Genomic DNA, 20,694 nt, shown 5'->3' with positions numbered 1-20,694 from the left:
TGTGTCACAACCGGGTTCCTTGCGTTACCTCAGCTGAAGACTAGAATTAGAGAAAGAAGAAAGACCTTTTGGCCCTGTAAGCGTTAAGTATGTGACACTGAATCACATTAATGGATTACTAGGGCCTGAGGCATATCTAGGTTTCTATTCTTTAGAAGTCTGTAGAATATATGTTTTCAAAGCTGTGAATTCTATACTAATTATCAATATTTTAAGGTCATACTGTATATATATTTTAAATTATGGAAATTAACAGGTGAAAAATGTTCAATTTTGAGGGCTGCATAATTTGCACTGGGTTACGGAATATTTTTCAACCTCTTGCTTTATACTCTTAAATGTGGTATGTTTATGAACTTGCTAATTTATTTAATCAAGCAGGTTCCCAATCAGTTAATTGCTCATTACTGACAAAAAGGGAAAATACAAAACACAGAAAGGGAAAATAAACTGACGTTTATAATAAAAAAATTAAAAAACAAATGTGACCTAATTAAACTTAAGAACTTTTGCACAGCAAAGGAAACCATAAACAAAATGAAAAGACAACCCACAAAATGGGAGAAAATATTTGCAAATAAAGCGACCTGCAAGGGATTAATCTCCAAACTATACAAACAGTTCATGCAGCTCAAGATAAAAACAAACAACAACTCAATCAAAAAATAGGTGGAAGATCTAAATAGACATTTCTCCAAGGAAGACATACAGATGGCCAAAAAGCACATGAAAAGATGCTCAACATCACTAATTATCAGAGAAATGCAAATCAAAACTACAATGAGGGGCTTCCCTGGTGGTGCAGTGATTAAGAATCCGCCTGCCAATGCAGGGGACACAGGTTCGAGCCCTGGTCCAGGACGATCCCACATGCCGTAGAGCAACTAAGTCCATGTGCCACAACTACTGAGCCTGTGCTCTAGAGCCCAGGAGCCACAACTCCTGAAGCCCGGGCGCCTAGAGCCCATACTCTACAACAAGAGAAGCCACCGCAATGAGAAGCCTGTGCACCGCAACAAAGAGTAGCCCCTGCTCACTGCAACTAGAGAAAGCCCGCGCACAGCAACAAAGACCTAATGTAGCCAAAAATAATAAATAAAATAAATAAAAAATTTGAAATACCTTAAAAAAAACTACAATGAGGTATCACCTCACACCAGTCAGAATGACCATCATCAAAAAATCTGCAAACAATAAATGTTGGAGGGTGTGTGGAGAAAAGAGAACCCTCTACACTGTTGGTGGGAATATAAGTTGGTACAATCACTATGGAGAACAGTAGGGGGGTTCCTTAAAAAACTAAAAATAGAACTACCATATGATCCAGCAATCCCACTCCTGGGCATATACCCAGAGAAAACCATAATTCAAAAAGATACATGCACCCCAGTGTTCACTGCAGCCCTATTTACAATAGCCAAGACATGGAAGTAACCTAAACGTCCATTGACAGAGAAACAGATAAAGAAGATGTAGTACATATATACAATGGAATATTACTCAGGCATAAAAAAGAACAAAACAACGCCATTTGCAGCACCATGGATGGACCTAGAGATTATCATACTACGTGAAGTAAATCAGATAAAGACAAATATCATATGATATCACTTATATGTGGAATCTAATAAAAAATACAAGTGAGCTTATTCACAAAACAGAAACAGACTCACAGATCTTGAAATCAAACTTATGGTACAAAAGGGGAAATGTGGGGGGAAGTGATAAATTAGAAGATCGGGATTAACATAAACACACTACTATATATAAAATAGATAATAAGGACCTACTGTATAGCACAGGGAACTCGACTCGATATTCTGTAATAACCTATACGGGAAAAGAATGGATATATGTATATGTATAACTGATTTACTTTGCTGTACACCTGAAACTAACACAACATTGTAAATCAACTATACTCCAATTTTAAAAAAACTAACCTTTAACAGTCTACTTAGAGTTAATATTTTACCATTTCAAGTAAAATATATGACCACGTAAGTCCCTTTACTTTCCCCTCTTTGTTTTAAATGTCATTTACATTATATATGCAAACATTGAAACCTCTCAAGAAATGTTGTAATTTTTGCTTTCAACAGTTATATTTTTAAAATCTTGAAGGAAAAAAATCTATTATATTTTCCCAGATGTTTACCATTTCTGTTGCTCTTTCTTCATTCACAAAGTTCTAAGTTTCCTTGGTATCATCTCCTTTTAGTCTGAAGAACTTTCGTTAGCACTTCTTTTAGACCAGGTCTACTAGTAACAATTCTTACTTTTCCTTCATCTGAGTATTTCTTTATTTTGCCTTCATCTCTGAGGTATGTTTTCACTGCATACAGAATTCTGAGTTGGCAGTTCTTTGCTTTCAGAATTTTAAGATGTTCTTCCAGTCTCTTCTGTGGTTCCTGATGAAAAACCTATAGTCATTTGAATTGTTGCTCCCTGTACATAATGTACTGTATTTCTCTGTCTGCTTTCGAGATTTTTTATCTTTTATTTTCAGAAGTTTAGTTATGATGTATCTGGGAGTGCTTAACTTTGAGTTTACCTTTTCAGAGGTTTGCTAAGCTTCTTGGACCAATAAGTTTATTCTTTTCCCAGATCCAGGAACTTACAGCTTTATTTTTTTTTAACGTATTTTCTGCACCAATCTCTTGCCCCTCTCCTTCTGGGATTCCAATGATGTAAACATTATATCTTCTGCTATTGTCCAACAGGTCCCTGAGGCTCTGGTTCTTCAGTTTGGATAATTTCTATTGATCTATTTTCAAATTCATACACAGCTCTATTATCTCCACTTTGCTATAGAAACCCACCTAGTAAATGTTTTATTTCAGATATTTTACTTTTATGTTCTGAAATTTCCATGTGGTCCTTTATGAGGTTTTTATTTCTCAGTTCAGAACTTCTATCTTTCTATTCATTTCAAGAATATTTACCTTACATCATGGAGCATGGTTTTAATGGTTGATTTAACATCTTTGCCTGATAATTCATCTCGGGATTGGCATCTTTGATTGTCTTTTCCTCTGACAATTGGTCATATTTTCCTGGTTCTTTGTATATGAAGTAACTTTAAGTTTTATACTGGATGTTTTAAATATTATCTTTACACTCTAAATCCTATTAAAATCCCTAAAATATGTTGATTTTTGTTTTGTTTTGTTTTTTTGGTAGACAATCAACCCAGTTAGATTCAGATAGCCAAGTTCTTTCTTGCTTTATATGGGCAGTGGTTACAATGTAAGTTCAGTTTGTAAAGCCTTAGCTATGTTTCTTTGGGCCTTACCGATATATATGCTGCTCTGGGATTTGGGTGGTGGTTTGTATCCTAGCTCAGTCCTCACATTCTTGGGTGTGAGGCCAGAACTTATGCTGGTCAATACATACAGAATTAGGGCATTCCCCTTTCAAGTGCTCTCTTCCCTGATAGACTCCAGCCCCCAGATCCTTCCTTTTCCTGCAACATTAATGCAACATTAATGTAAATTAAAAGTTTTAGAGTTTTAACCTCTCACACTATGGCACAATCCTGGGCAACTCAAGCTGCTCTTGGGGGAAAGCAGCAAGAAAAAGGAGGAAAAATGGGAAGCCTCAATACTCTCTGGCTCACAGAGGGACCTTTTCCGGATACTCTGGCCAGAAAGAGAAGGTTACTGTTGGAGTCTTTGCTGTCTGCATCCATAGCACAATTAAAGACAAAGGGTCCCTCAGGTTAAGGCTGAGGATATAGGAGGGAAAAAAATACAAAGGACACTCATTCCTATGATGGTTCTTCTTCAAATTTTGATCTCTCTCCCCAACCTGGCTGCTATTGTTTACTTTCCAAGGTATATAAGTAGTTGCTTTTGTATTCTGTCCAGAGTTTTTAGCTGCAATCGGTAGAAGAGTGCTGTGGGCTGAACTGATTCCCCGCAAAGTCTTATGTTGAAACCCTAACACCCAATGTGACTATATTTGGAGATAGGGCCTATAAGGAGGTAATTAATGTTAAATGAGGTCATAAGGGTAGGGTCCTGATCCTGTAGGGTTAGTGTCCTTATAAGAAGGGACACGAGAAGGCACTCTCATTCTCTCTTTCCCTCTGCCATCTGAGGACACAGCAAGAAGGTAACCATCTACAAGCCAGGAAAAGAGTTCTCACCAGAATCTCAATCAGCCAGCACCTTGGTCTTGGACTTCTCAAGCTCCAGAACTGTGAGAAATAAATTTATGTTGTTTAAGCCACCCAGTCTGTGGCATTTTGTCCTGTCAGTTCAAGCATGCTAAGACAGAGAGTTAGGGTAGTAGTGGACTTACTCCACCTTCTCTAGCATCATAAATTGAGTTAACTTTTTGAATTGTAACTTTTTGAAGGCTACAGTAATGGTAAAGTGTACGGCATACTAAAAGACGTAAGATAAACAGAACCCATGCTGTCTGAAAAAGGATATGGTAGAAAAATAAGGCAAGTTTTCTTAGGAAAATTTCCAGAGCTAAGAAAAATGAAATGGAGAGTTTAGAATGCAGTAATACATAGAAGAGGAAGGAGAAAACCCACCTATAGGAAAAGCTTATTAAGAACTGGCTAGAAGGGAATAAAGAAGAAACAGAAGAGTGCAACTGAAGTGGAAATTGAAATGGTTACTCAAGTAATAGTTTCAGTCGGTAATAACCAGAAATAGACCTCATTGTCAAGCAGAAAAAAACCTTATATCTACAGGAACCAAAAAATATTTAAAAGCCAGGGCTAGAGGACGGAAATGGGTGAATTTATGTATAAAAAGGGAAATAGGAAAAAGGATCTAAGCTTAAAAAAATATATAATACATTATATACTATATTACCTAAATATGAATATATATAATGTAGTGATTATATATTACTATAGCATTGTGATATATAATATACAGATATATACACCTAAGTATTTTTTAATTATAAATTTTTTTAATTACATGACAATAGAAACTGTCAAAAAGGAAATAATGAATACTTACTATTGGTGCCAGACTTGTTTTACCTCAACATTATACACTTTGACTATTAAGTTTAACTGTTCACTCAAATCAACAACAAAGGGCTATGATAATTTTCAAAGAAAAGAAGAGAACGTTTTAGAACTCTCTTTAGCAATAGGAAGAATTTGTCTTTCAAGTGGGAAACATGTAATTTTAGGAAAATCTTTCCTCCCAACACAAAACAAAAGAAAATTAGAAATGCTGGATAAAATATAGTAGATACACTTTTAAACGTAGCAAGCACACGAAAAAACCCACAGAAATACTTAAGAGGCCAAAAATGAAAAGTAAACAGAAAATAAGGGAATTTACAAAAACCCTAAAACTGAATGCATCAAATAGACTCAAAATACAGACAGCAAAAATAGACATATCTACCAGAATAACTTGATAAATCCATCAGAATAATAAAATAGTTTAAAATTTCTAAGCTATTAACAGATCAAACTGACAAAAATGTGACTAGCATTTGAAAAACATAATCAACAGTAAGAGAATACACATTCTTCTCAATATGGAACATTTATTAAAACTAATCATAAACTAGGCCATTAAGCAAATCTTACAAATTTCAAAAAATCTGCCAATCTTACAAATTTCAAAAAATCTGCCATACAGACCAAACTCTCTGACCATAATTCAATTAACATAGAAGTAAAAATGAAAAGCTAAAAGCTCCTATTTTCAGAAACATTAAAACTGAACTTCCAAATAACACTAAGCCAAGGAAGAAATAATAATGAAAAATAGAAATTACTTAAAAATGAATATTAGTAAACATAATACATATCCAAACTTGTAAATGTAGCCAAAGCAGTATTTGGAGAGAAGGAAATCAACAAAGCCAAAAATTAATTATTTGAAAGACTAATAAAGTGAACAAATCTCTGGCAATAGTGCTCATGAAAAAAGAGAAAAATAACTAATAATCAATATTAGGGATGGAAAAGGGGACATCTGTGTAGAAAATAATACCAGGTATTCACTAATGGAGCTTTTGTTTTGTTCTTTAACAGCAGACTGAATTAAATGCAGATGGCCCTCTGCATCCATGGATTCAACCAACTATGCATGGAAAAAAAAATTTTTTTTAATTCCAGACAGTTCCAAAAAGCAAAACTTGAATTTGCCAGGTGCTGGCAATTATCTACATAGCATTTACGGGAGGATGTGCGTAGGTTATATGCAAATGCTACATTTTATATAAGGGACTTGCGCATCTGTGGATTTTGGTATCCAGGGGGTCCTGGAACCAATCCTCCATGGATATTGAAGAACAACTGTATACCATATCCTTCAGAGGAGGTGGACAGCTGGCAAACAATGAGGGTAGGGAGTGGGGTTTTTTTTAAAAGCAGAATCTTCGCTTTTAACAATACCATAAGGATGAATATGTCACTTATCTTTAGATCTCTTCAGTGAGCTTTGACTTTTTTAAACCATTCACAGTTGAATTCATCTACTTTGTGTCACACTGAAATGAAAAATGGCAACTCACTACAGAGTAAATAATTAAGAGGATATAGAAGAAATTGACAACTGTAGAACAGAACATACAATAGAGAAATCAACAACCTAAACAGACCTATAAGCATTAAAGAAGGTAAGTTAGCCGTTAAAGTGCACTTGCGCATGCACACCGCCCAGCCCTGCTTGACCCAGAGTTTTTACTGGCAAATTCTAACAGACGATTCCAAGCTCATGCAAAATTCTTCCAACGAATAATAAAAGATAAAACACCTTCATTTATTTAATGAGGTGATATAATCTTGATAACAAAACCCCAAACAAGTACCAAACAGAAAAATGACAAATTTTGCTCATAAACTCAGAATCAAAACTAAATCCTAAATAAAGTATACTAAAACAATACATGAGGTTCAAGTTAGATTTTTCCCAAGTATATATGGATGAATTAACATTAGAAAAACTATTGATGCAATTCTTCACATTACAAAATTAAAGGAGACTGCTGGTTCCAGAAAAGATAAAGTAGATGTACTCTCCTCCGGTTAAATACCAAAATCCCTGGATATTATATGCAAAAAAAAAACCGTAAGAAGATTCTGAAGGTGGAGAATAAAAGGAAGATTGGCTAGAGAGCTTGGAACTTAAGAAATGACACAGCAGTTAAGTCCCTTTGCCTTGTCTATCCCAGACTGTGTGCTGGACAAAGCAGCAACCTGAAACAACAGACTTGCCTTCTCCTCTTGAGTTTTCTAAATTAAATTTGATGGTGGAAACAAAAATTATAACACTAATTCTAAATGTATGTAGGGGAAATATCTAAAACAATTATAAATGGGGGAGAGTAATGTCTATGAAGAAAGGTAAGGTTTTTAAATTTCAGACTGGAAAATGATGACACTAACAGACTGTGACAAGTTATTTATATATATATAATATAATACCTAGAGCAACCACTAAAAAATATACACAAAGAAATACACTCAAAAAGACTAGAGATGAATAAAAATGGAATTCTAAAAAATTTTCAAGTAATTCACAGGAAAATAGGAAAAAGGAAACAGAGAAACCAAAAACAGCAAACAAACAGAAAACTACAAAATAAAATGGAAAGCCTATTGTATTTACCCACATTCTTGTTTACCATGTTCTTCCTTCCTTTTAAAAGTTCCTTCTTTTATGACTCACTTATGCTTAAAGAGGGTTCTTTAGCCACAGTTTTAGAGTAAGTCTGCTGGCGATAAATTCCCTTAGTTTTCCATCATCTGAGAATGTCTAGATATTCTCCCCATTACTGAAGATTAATTCTGCTGGATATAGGATAGTGTGTGGACATTTTACTTCCAGCACTTGACAGAAATGCTTCCATGGTATCTGATGAGAAATCTGCTATCATTCAAATTGTTTTTCCCTTATAGACAAGGTATCATTTCCCTCTGGCTACTTTTCAACATTTTCTCTGTATTTCTAAAAAGTTTAATTATAATGTACTGTGGCATGTATTTCTTTGGATTTACTCGGTGATCCACTTAGGTTCTTGAATCTGTATGTTTACCTCTTGTCAAATTTGAGAAAATTTCAGCCATTATTTCTTTGAGTACATTTTCAGTCTTTTCCTCTTTCACCTCTCCTTTGAGTACTCTGATGACAGGAATTTTAGATCTTTTGTTACAGTCCCACAGATCTCTGAGGCTTTCTTTTTTTTTTTTTTTTTCAGTCTCTTATTTCTAATTTTAGATTATTTTGAGTCTCTGTTATTTGATTAGGAAATTTCTATTGTTTTGTCTTCCAGTTCACTGATTCTTTCTTCTTTCCCCTCCATTTTCCTGTTGAGCCTATCCACTGAGCTTTTTAATTTGGTTTTGTACTTTTCCATATCAAAATTTCCATTTGCTTCTTTTTACCTTCTATTTCTTTGCTGAGGTTTTCTACTTTTTCACTTGTTTCAAGTGTCTTTGAAATTGCTAAGTGAAGCATTTTTATCATGACTGATTTGTGATCTTTGTCAGTAATTCTACCATCTTTTATCATTTCAGTGTTGACATCTATTGTCTTTTGTTCTGCAACTTGTGATCTTCCTGGGTCTTGGTATGAAAATTGATCTTCAAATGAAACCTGGATATGTTCATACTATGTTATGAGACTATTATCTTATTTAAACCTTCTGTTTGTTTGTTTTAAATAATTAATTTATTTATTTTTGGCTGCGTTGGGTCTTCATGGCTTCGTGCAGGCTTTCTCTAGTTGTGGAGAGCGGGGGCTACTCTTTGTTGTGGTGTGCAGGCTTCTCATTGCAGTGGCTTCTCTTGTTGCGGAGCATGGGCTCTATGTGCACAGGCTTCAGTAGTTGGGGCAAGCGGGCTCAGGAGTTGTGGCTCACAGGCCCTAGAGCACAGGCTCAGTAGTTGTGGCACATGACCTTAGTTGCTCTGCAGCATGTGGGATCCTCCCGGAGCAGGGATTGAACCCGTGTGCCCTTCATTGGCAGGCAGATTCTTAACCACTGTGCCATCAGGGAAGCCCCTAAACCTTCTGTTTTAACTGGCTTTCTATGACACTGCTCCAGCAGGGGAAGGTCGGAGGGTGGAGGGCACCACATTTCATTACTGGCAAGTGGAGGGAGAAGTCCAAGTTTCCCGGTTGGCCTTCATTGACACTTGAAGGAGGGGTCCTCATTACCGCTGGGTGGAGATGGGAGTACAGGCTGACTGACAATGCACTGAGGGTAGCCTTGTCACCCGCTGGGTGATGGTCAGAGATATAACTCTCCAATACACCTCTTCTGACACAACCTCATTACTGCTGGGTGGGGATGAAAGTCCAGGCTCTCCATTGACACACTGTGGGGGTAGGTGAGAAGAGAAGGCTCACAACCACCGAAAAGGGAAGAAATGCCAGCTCTCTGCTTGGTTTTTTTTTTTTTTAGATGTTGGGGGTAGGAGTTTATTAATTAATTTATTTATTTTTGCTGTGGTGGGTCGTTTCTGTGCGAGGGCTTTCTCTAGTTGTGGCAAGCGGGGGCCACTCTTCATCGCGGTGCGCGGGCCTCTCACTATCGCAGCCTCTGTTGTTGTGGAGCACAGGCTCCAGACGCGCAGGCTCAGTAGTTGTGGCTCACGGGCCTAGTTGCTCCGCGGCATATGGGATCCTCCCAGACCAGGGCTCGAACCCGTGTCCCCTGCATTAGCAGGCAGATTCTCAATCACTGCATCACCAGGGAAGCCCCTGCTTGGTTTTTTTTGATACCACACTGTGGTGGTGTTGAGATACTCTGTTACAGTCTCATGAGGGCGGACTTCTAGGTTCTCCATTCAGCCTCTTCAGGCCTGGCTAGCGGTAGTGCCACACTTTTTCTGTGGTATTTGGCTAAACTAGAGCAGATACTGTTTCTGTCTTGCCAGGCTGTTCTGTTCCTGGTCCTTTAGCTAGAAAGAGCAGGTCCTTGTCAGACTGTATGTTTGTGTGTGTGTACATGTGCTTGTTGATGTCTGCAAGCTACTGGCTTATCCAGTACTGTGTCGGATGTAAAGCAACCAGAAAATCCAAGAAATCCACCACCATGCCATTCTTAAGGTCCTGAAGTCCCTAGACTTCTTCTCCCTACCTTTCAGAGTCTTGTGTTTTATAGGTCCAGGGTTTTGGGTTATAGTAAGTGGGAGAAATAGGGGAAAGTATGTTCACTTTATCTTCCCGGAAGTAGAATTTCATTTTTATAGCCACTTCATCTATCTCTAAAGTGAATGATGAAGAAAATAATACTGCATTTATTCCTTTCAAACTTGATCTCAGGCAACTAATTTAGAGAATCTAAAACATAAAACAAGCAATTTTTTAAAAGCCTTGGGATTTTACTTGGTCTTAATTTCATTGTGAACAAAAGTGTGATGTGGGAATCAAAAAGTCACTGTAATCTCAAATTACAGAAGTTAGCCTATCTGAAGCACTTTACTCAGCTTTGAGTACCACATTTTAAGATCTCGGTAAACCAGTAATAAACCAGAAGAATAACTAAGACTATAGTGGTTCCAGAAGATCGAAATAACTAGAGATACTTTACCTGGAAGAAAGAAAAAGGGTAACTAAAGAGAAAGGATTATAGAATAGCAAGCTTTTAATATTTATGAGGCTCACAATTTTAAAAAGAGGCAGAAAAGCACAGTCAGATAAGTTGGCTTCTTATACATAAGAATTTTCTAACAATCTGAACTGCCCCAAAATTGATGGCCCTACTTTACTGTCCTAAGTTCCCCAATATCCGAAGTATTAAAACAAAGACTGTATGTCCACCAGTTGGAAATATCATTGAGTGGATGGCTTCAGTAGGAGGGACACTGGAGTAGTGATTTTTAAGCTATGATTCACAGCGCTGCCTGAAGTGGTGCTGTGGAACTGGGGTGTGACTGCTGCCGAGCTGACAAAATGCCCGATTTCCCTACTGAGCTTCAACCAGACCTTCCACTTATGTCTAGCATCTGCAGTGTCTTTTATTAGGGGAGGTGGGAGTGGGCTGGAGAGAAGGATTATGCTTTAAAGGAAAAGTCCAAAAATGACTGAACTGAAGACATGAACTAAGGCTTCTTTGAATTTTATATTCTGTGATTAATTCTTTCTTTTCCTTTTTTAAAGGAAATAAATAGTTTTTATTCATTATTTTTTTAGCATCTTTATTGGAGTATAACTGCTTTACAATGGTGTGTTAGTTTCTGCTGTATAACAAAGTGAATCAGCCATACATATACATATATCCCCGTATCTCTTCTCTCTTGCGTCTCCCTCCCACCCTCCCTATGCCACCCCTCTAGGTGGTCACAAAGCACCGAGCTGATCTCCCTGTGCTATGTGGCTGCTTCCCACTAGCTATCTATTTTACATTTGGTGGTGTATTAATTCTTAGTTCTCAAATATAGTCCAGAAAAGTAAGATCATCATCTTATTAAGGAATTACTGCAAACAAGATTAATATATGTGATTTTAAAAGCCTCCTTTTTTTTCAATAATGGGGCTGTTAGAATGAATGAAGCTCTCCCCGTTACCTGTGTCAGCACAGCCTATATTGTGTCTGGGGATGAATTTTGATTTTCTCTTAAAAAAACTGATAAACTAAACACCCTTTTATTTCAAAAATAAAAAGTAGCTAGAGAAACGTAAATCTTATAAACCCATGAAGTTATACATTTTAAATTTGTACTTCTATCAAGAAAAACATTGAAAAAATGAGTTGTTATAATAACTAAATTTTAAGTGAACACACTGTACTATCAAAATAATTATATAACTTCTCAGGACTTCCCTGGTGGTCCAGTGGGTAAGACTCCGTGCTCCCAATCAGGGGGCCCGGGTTCAATTCCTGCTCGGGGAACTAGATCCCAATTGCATGCCGTAAATAAGAGTTCGCATGCCACAACTAAGAGTCTGCATGCCACAACTAAACATGCCACAGAGAAGATCCTGCCTGCCACAACTAAGACCGGGCGCAGCCAAAATAAATAAATAAATATTAAAAAAAAAACAAAAAACAAAAACAAAAAGATCTCCCAAATAATTATATAACTTCTACAAAAGTAAAAGCAATTTGTTACATATTAGAATACCAAAAAATGGGCAATATTATATGAAGTTTCTAGACACTTGAATCTTTAATAAACGACCTCATCTTGAGAGTTACATATCATTTCATAATTCATATCTATAGTAATAACAGTGACCACCATAATCGACCTATAGGAACTTTTTTTTATTTTAAATTTTTAAATTTATTTCTGACATGCGGGATCTTAGTTCCCTGACCAAGGATCGAACCCATGCCCCCTGCAGTGGAAGTGTGGAGTATTAACCACTGGACCACCAAGGAAGTCCCAACAGAACTTTTTTTTAAAAAGCATGTTTTGAATTATTAATCTTACCTAGCTTAAAAAATTCACACAAACCTCACTGGATCATCTTTCTTAACTGTCTTACTGTCATACTTGTGGAATTCTTATCCATAAATCAACTAGAGATTCTATTCTCAACACAGTAGTTCACTGGCTTCTCAGAAATAACATTCATGGTGACAAAGTAAGTCTAAAGGCCTATGACCTGTATTTTGCTGAGGCATGACTCAGAAGATGGCACACAGGTGTGCAGGAGGGGTCCACTTATGCGGTAGTTAGTCAACCCCGTAACTCAGCATGGCTATATCAACACGGTCTAATTGTTTTCTGTTGCAGTTGTTTACGTATTTTGTGAGCAAATTAAATGCCAAATGGTACACCAAATCAAGGGAATTGAGGTCTTATGATAAAACCCTTGGAACATTAAGATACATCAAGCTGTGCTGTATTTGATGTGTTTTAAAGTATTATTTATAAAATTATGTATAAAATTTTAAAATACGATCACCACACAATATAGTAACCATGACAATATTTCAAAATACTTTCAGACGCTCTACGTTCATAAAAACTTATTTTCTCATAAAAGGTAACACATTAATGACAGAAATTTTAGAAAATACAGGACAGCAAAATAAGAAAAAAAAATAACCCTTTAAAAATACAGAACAACAAACTTTTAACAGAAAAGCACCAGTGATTTTTATGGATCCCATTTTAAATTGCAAAGGGCTGAATGAATTCAGATTTTGTCTCCCCATTTATTAAATCCAGCCATTTGTTATAAGCCCACAGGACTGCTCAACTGATGCTTTCAGCATCAAAAAGCAGAAAACAAATTAACCTTCAGATTAAATTTGAGATTCTCATAAATTATATTACCACACAGATTACTTATTTGAAACTACTATAACATTAAGATTGTAAAGATAATAAAAACTTAAGTGAAAACATCTAATGATCAAGTCTCCTTTAGGAAAACTAGATAATGGAATTAATGTGATAAAGTTATTATTTATTATTACTAAAATTTATACTATATAATATTTCTTGATGTTATCAGCTATATTTTACAGATGTATATTTTTAATTTAAAAATATTTTATAATTCTGAGAGAACACAGCTCCCATCTTCCCTTTTAAATTTTAAGAGATTTACATTTCTGACATTAATACATTTACTGATTTATTTTTTTTTAAGTCCAGCATCTCTTTTACATAGCTCTTTTTTTAACCTACTTACAGCTAAAAAATTTTCAAAGATTCTGAGTTTAATGAAGAAAAGATTAAGCAAACAAACTTAATGCCTGGATGCTTCTCTGTAAACTAATTAAAATATCATCTAGTAATCTTTGAAGATGGGCTACCTTTTAATTTAAACTTTTATTTAATTACATATAGAAAGTGATCCTGCTTCTTGTATGTGGCAATTAATATATTCAATATTTTTAATGCATCCTGGAAATGGGTATAAATCCAAGAATAGAGATTCTTTACAGGGACACAGCCAAAAGATTAGACCTTCTAAAATCAGCTTTATGTTTCTCAAGATGCTGCTTGGCTGCTACATACACCAGACTGTATGGTTTCTAAAATTTCAACCTTGTTAATATGAGAGCTGTTGGCAGAATAAATAATACATAAGCACTATTACCTTTCAGCCGGTGACTTAGAATCTGTTCCAAAATAGCGGCAAAATTGTTAAATTCAGGAGAAGAATCATCAATTGTCTCAAAGCAGGACCGATCAATCAGGGTCTTCACAGAAAACCTATTGAAAAAAAGAGATTACGATTGCTTTTAAGTAGACTTGATTCATTCACCTAAATAGGAAAAACTAGAGAAAAGCAATTTAGAGAAGTATTACAGAAATACTTTATAAGATTATATATTCTGAAAACTCCATTTACTCAAATTCACTCTGTCAGTAGAAAATTTTACAGAAATATCAGACTTTTCACTTATATATTTACTATCTGTTGACTACATTAAGACTTAGAAATAGTTCACTGTCCACAGAACCATTAAAATCAGAATAAAAAAGATGAACAAAATTATTAAGTTGAAAGCCATAATACTACTTGTAAGAGACTGCAGCGTCAGACCAAAATGTTTCTAAGAGTTTTGGAGCATAAAATGGAATAAAACAGGATGTGAGTATTCATGAGGTGTAGATCCCAAGCTTTTATGAGCTATAATAAGAAAACTTACAACTCTGTAAAGTGCACTATATTTTTCCTTCTCTTCAGAACATCCTTTGTCTGTACTTTTGACTGCCAAGTACCAATGCATTTTCCAAGACAGCTTAAATGCCACCTCTTCAATGAAGAATTACCCTCCTACATATTCCTAGCACAAACTAGCATTTTGTTTGTATTTCCTTTAAGAGATGATTACAATTTATCTTACTGCTGTAACTTGTGTTGTCTAACTATTTTATTAGAATATAAACTCCTTCAGGGCAGAAACATAGCTTCTGTGTGTTTATATCTTCCTCAGCGCATAGGACAATGCCTTGAACGATGTACTCTGTAAGTATTTGTTGATTTATTTGTAAGATCAATTTTGAAGGCGTGGCAAAGAAACATTTAAAGGCCAATGTCACAGCAAGACAAAAAGAAAGTTTATGATTTTTAACATGTATACCCTTCCTGTAACCACCACCAAAATCCCGATCTTGAACAGTTCTGTTGCCCCTAGCATTTCCCTCATGCTATCCCTTTATAACCATACCATCCCTTTACAGTCATACCCTATGAAGGGTGATATGTGAGTGCCTAAGTAAAGACAATCAATAGGGTATGAAGAGAAGGGGATAACGATGAGAGTTGTTAAATCATTAGAAATGTAAACTATGAGGGAGATAAAGGAGTATAAATTGTTCCTTAGGTTTTAGGCTTATTGGCAATGCTTATTCAATCAGGACAAAAAATATAGGAGACAAGTATAAAGGCAAATATAAAGAGATGTGTTTATATGAGTTATATCTATCAATATTTAGTATATTAGAACTGAGTAATGTCTAAAATACAGGCAGTCTTCCCTTTGCACATAAAAATGACTGTGCAAGCTGAAACTATGCAGAGTGATCCCAATAATCAATAGAAAGAATTACAGTTATTCTGTGCCCTTTACAAATTTTTGTCAAAACATTAAAAACTCTCTCACTGCCATTTATTATGTATAGGGAAATGGAAAAAAACAGTCAAACGTATTTATTTACTACACTGTAATTTAGAACATTAGCAATACTGAGAATCCATTTTTGTGTCCTATGCCCTCTTCATTGACAACACCCTAGAAAAGTGAGGCCAATCTTCAGCAAACTTTTAATAAGAATAAATAAGTATAACGTTCTTATTCAGTAAAAGAATGAAATGCTAAGTGTTCCTAAAATGGATAAACAAAAACCATACAGTCTCCACCTCCACCTTTGACCTAAAAAGGAAACTTCTGAATGTTTCTCTCTAATCTTTAACAGATAGAACGGAATGGGAAATCTAACTCTGCAATCACATGTGAGGTAGGAGTAATCTACCACTTCAAAAAAGCATGGCATCTAAGATAGTAAGCACATAGGTGAAATGAACTGAAAATTACATTTAAAGATAAAAATAATAGAGTGCTTATTTCATCAAAACGAGCTAGGTTAGAACTCAATTTCCACCTGTAACGCCTGGTAAGACTTTAGCCACTACTGTCCTCCAGGAATAACACAAAATTACCTAACGAATGTTCTTCTTTGTAAATGTAATAGGAAGGAAAAGCCATGGAGAGTAACACATATATCTTTGTAGCATCAAGAGCCATGTACAGATCAATCAGTAGTCAATAAAATATGCCTTTCTATCATGTTATTAGTGCATCATCTCCTCTAGAAGACACTATCTGCATGATGAAAACCTAAAATGGTGAATCTCAGAGCACTATATTACTTGTAACTCAGTATCCGGCTAAAAACTAAAACAAAGGTGCCAATATCCCAAAGCATATCATTAGACACAATTTCTGTTATTTCTAAGCATGAAGACATTTTAAGGGTGAGAAAGCTTTTTAAATAATTTATATTATAACAAGGTTAATAATGAAGAAAAATAATGTTTCCCAGCATTGCTTTATCATTTATAGCCTACTCTCCTCCTGTCAACACAAATCAAAACTTCAGAAGGCAAATTAGTTCCTTAGAGTCCATGTTTTACTTCTAGCTAGCCAAGTCTTCCCACTCAACATTTACTTCTCTAGAGTCCTGTGGCTAGTTCCATTATGCCAGAATAGTGAGAACCTATTCCCCCATAACACAGTAACTAAGACATGCTATAAAAACCAAACCTGTAAAAAGAATTTCAATACATCCAAAAAACATCACAGATGCTGAGCTATTTCCTGATAATGATGACAATATTAGTCATCTATTTCCCAAAAAGGACCGATTTTAAAATAATGAAATGACAATTTGATGAATGTCTAAAAATACCAAATCAAGTCTAAGTAACAGCTTTTACATAAGAATTAAAAAGTCAAAAATTTACATGAAAGGGCCTTTTAATTAAGTGCGGTTTTTGAAATGTCTCTCTCTTAAAAGATTTTCTTTCCCACCTTCAATGTCCAAAGGAAATTTTTGTTAGTTTAGAGATAAGAAAAAATGTGACTAAAACCATCAAACTTAAAGCAGGAACTACCTTTTTCCCTTTGGAAACATACCAAGAAAGATGAGATGGTTTCCAAAACTACATTTAAAAAAATCTTCATTACACCCATATTAATTCCTTCCACAGCTCATAAGTTTGTAACATAACTGTAACAACGAATAGTTAAAAGCAAAAAATGTGACAATAAAGTCAAAAATAAAATTACTTATCCTTAAAAAGCTAAAAATAGAGCTACCATATGATTCTGCAATCCCATTCCTGTGCATATATCCTCAAAACACCATAATTCAAAAAGATACATGCACTCCAATGTTCATAGCAGCACTATTTACAACAGTCAAGACACGGAAGCAAACCAAAATGTCCATCGATGGATGGATAAAGATGTAGTATGTATATACAATGGAATACTCAGCCATAAAAAGGAATGAAATAATGCCATTTGTAGCAACACAGATGGACCTAGAGATTATCATACTAAGTGAAGTAAGCCAGACACAGAAAGATAAATATCATATGATATTGTTTATATATGAAATTTTTAAAAAATCATACAAATGAACTTATTTACAAAACAGAAAGAGACTCACAGACATAGAAAACAACATTACGGTTACCAAAGAGGAACATGGGGTGGGCAGAGGGAAAAATTAGGAGTTTGGGATTAACATATACACACTACTATATATAAAATACATAACCAACAAGGACCTACTGTATAGCACAGGGAACTCTACTGAATATTTTGTAATACCTATAAGGGAAAACAATCTGAAAAGTAATACGTATATATCTATATACAGATACATAGAGACGTATATATATCTAAATACATATATATCTGAATCACTGTGCTGCACACCTGAAAGTAACACAATATTGTAAATCAACTACACTTCAATAATAAAAAAAAGAATTTTCTTGCAGGCCAAAATAACTTACTGTGTTAAATATGTACACTCTTTATTGGAAAGAAACTATTTAAAGAGTGAAAATTCATCTTTAATATTTAGGCCCTGCATTAGTAATATACACAGATGTAGTCCCATATACACAGAGCAATCGAGTAGGACAGAAATTTATTCCCATCTCTTTACAACAAGCTTATGTAATCTTAACCATTTATCAAATATGCTTCAGAAAAAAATTCATTTCACAAAAACCAGATTTTCTTATCTATATTGTTATATCCCTTTACATGGAATTATACCTTAAGATAAGTAAAGTACATAAAAGCATACAGAATCATCACATTTCAAAACTAAAAGGGGGGGGTTGTTCCCTGGTGGCACAGTGGTTAAGAATCCACCTGCCAATGCAGGGGACACGGGTTTGAGCCCCGGTTTGGGAAGATCCCATAAGCCACGGAGCAACTAAGCCAGTGAGCCACAACTACTGAGCCTGCGTTCTAGAGCCTGCGAGCCACCACTACTGACCCTGAATGCCACAACTACTGAAGCCCACGCACCTAGAGCCCGTGCTCTGTAATGAGAAGACACCGCAATGAGAAGCCCATGCACCGCAACAAAGAATAGCCCCCGCTTGCTGCAAGCAGAGAAAGCCTGCGCACAGCAACAAAGACCCAACACAGCCAAAAAAAAAAAAAAAAAAACTAAAAGGGGTTCAGAAAAGTACGTAGTCATTCATAAGAGTGATATTTTTAAAAAGAACGTAAGTATCCAAATTGTAAGAGAGAATTCTTTCCACTACTTCACACCAAATTTACAGGATTCCTTATATTATTATCACTAGCAGTCTTTACCAAGGTGTGGGGGTAATGATCCTCTGCCATTAATATAATACCTACCATTAATAATCAACAAGGAGATATGATACAATCCACCCCAAATGTAATGTAAAATAGTGACTATGGATGATAATGAGCAAAGTATTCAGGTATATGTTCGTTAGAAGGAATGCTTATTTCTTTTCTTATATTTCACATCAGAAACCCTCCAAATCGAGAGGGCAGACAGCAGAAGCAAGAAGAAGTACAATTTTGCAGCCTGTGGAAGGAAAACCACATTCACAGAAAGATAGACAAAATGAAAAGGCAGAGGACTTTGTACCACATGAAGGAATAAGATAAAACCCCAGAAAAACAACTAAATGAAGTGGAGATAGGCAACCTTCCAGAAAAAGAATTCAGAATAATGATAGTGAAGATGATCGAGGACCCTGGAAAAAGAATGGAATGAAAAATCAAGAAGATGCAAGAAATGTTTAACAAAGCCCTAGAAGAATTAAAAAACAAACACCTAGAAGAATTAAATAACAAACAAACAGAGATGAACAATACAATAACTGAAGTGAAAAATACATTGGAAAGAACGAATAGCAGAATAACAGAGGCAAAAGAACAGATAAGTGACCTGGAAGACAGAATGGTGGTATTCACTGCCATGGAACAGAATAAAGAAAAAGAATGAAAAGAAATGAAGACAGCCTAAGAGGCTTCTGGGACAATATTAAACTCAACAACATTCGCATTACAGGGGTCCCAGAAAGAGAAGAGAGAGAGAAAGGACCTGAGAAAATATTTGAAGAGATTATAGTTGAAAACTTCCCTAACATGGGAAAGGAAATAGCCACCCAAGTCCAGGAAGCACAGAGAGTCCCAGGCAGGATAAACCCAAGGAAAAACATGCTGAGGCACATAGTAATCAAATTGGCAAAAATTAAAGACAAAGAAAAATTATTGAAAGCAACAAGGGAAAAATGACAAATAACATACAAGGGAACTCCCATAGGAGTTAACAGCTGATTTCTCAACAGAAACTCTACAAGCCAGAAGGGAATGGTATGACATATTTAAAGTGATGAAAGGGAAGAACCTACAACCAAGATTACTCTACCCGGAAAGGATCTCAATCAGATTCAATGGAGAAATCAAAAGCTTTATAGACAAGCAAAAGCTAAGAGAATTCAGCACCACCACACCAGCTCTACAACAAATGCTAAAGGAACTTCTCTAAGTGGGAAACACAAGAGAAGAAAAGGACCTACAAAAACAAACCCATAACAATTAAGAAAATGGTAACAGGAACATACATATTGATAATTACCTTAAACGTGAATGGATTAAATGCTCCAACCAAAAGACACAGGCTCGCTGAATGGATACAAAAAGAAGACCCATATATATGCTGTCTACAAGAGACCCACTTCAGACCTAGGACACATACAGACTGAAAGTGAGGGGATGGAAAAAGATATTCCATGAAAATGAAAATCAAAAGAAAGCTGGAGTAGCAATACTCATATCAGATAAAAGACCTTAAAATAAAGAACGTTCCAAAAGACAAGAAAAGACACTACATAATGATAAAGGGATCAATCCAAGAAGAAGATATAACAATTATAAATATATATGCACCCAACATAGGAGCACCTCAATACATAAGGCAACTACTAACAGCTATAAAAGAGGAAATCGACAGTAACACAATAATAGTGGTGGACTCTAATACCTCACTTACACCAATGGACAGATCATCCAAACAGAAAATTAATAAGGAAACACAAGCTTTAAATGACACAATAGACCAGAAAGATTTAACTGATATTTATAGGACATTCCATCCAAAAACAGCAGATTACACTTTCTTCTCAAGTGCACATGGAACATTCTCCAGGATAGATCACGTCTTGGGTCACAAATCAAGTCTCAGTAAATTTAAGAAAACTGAAATCATATCAA

At 35.5% G+C, this 20,694-nt stretch overlaps 1 protein-coding gene across 5 annotated transcripts in view; it reads right to left on the bottom strand.

The window, feature by feature from the left end:
* The window catches only part of RUNDC3B (RUN domain containing 3B), a gene marked incomplete at both ends in the record, with an annotated part of 149,917 nt that overhangs the window by 111,115 nt on the left and 18,108 nt on the right, over positions 1-20,694 (bottom strand). For all 5 annotated transcript variants that reach the window (XM_081243937.1, XM_081243940.1, XM_081243938.1 and 2 more), the window contains one exon: positions 14,001-14,116. In XM_081243937.1, the coding sequence (XP_081100063.1) occupies positions 14,001-14,116 (116 nt within the window). The remainder of the gene's footprint in view (positions 1-14,000; positions 14,117-20,694) is intronic.

Source organism: Mesoplodon bidens (assembly GCF_964165515.1).
Source record: "Mesoplodon bidens genome assembly, chromosome: 9".
In the NCBI taxonomy this organism is placed as follows: Eukaryota; Metazoa; Chordata; class Mammalia; order Artiodactyla; family Ziphiidae; genus Mesoplodon; species Mesoplodon bidens.
Note: the sequence above shows the minus strand (reverse complement) of the source record. Positions and strands in the feature narration are given on the sequence as shown.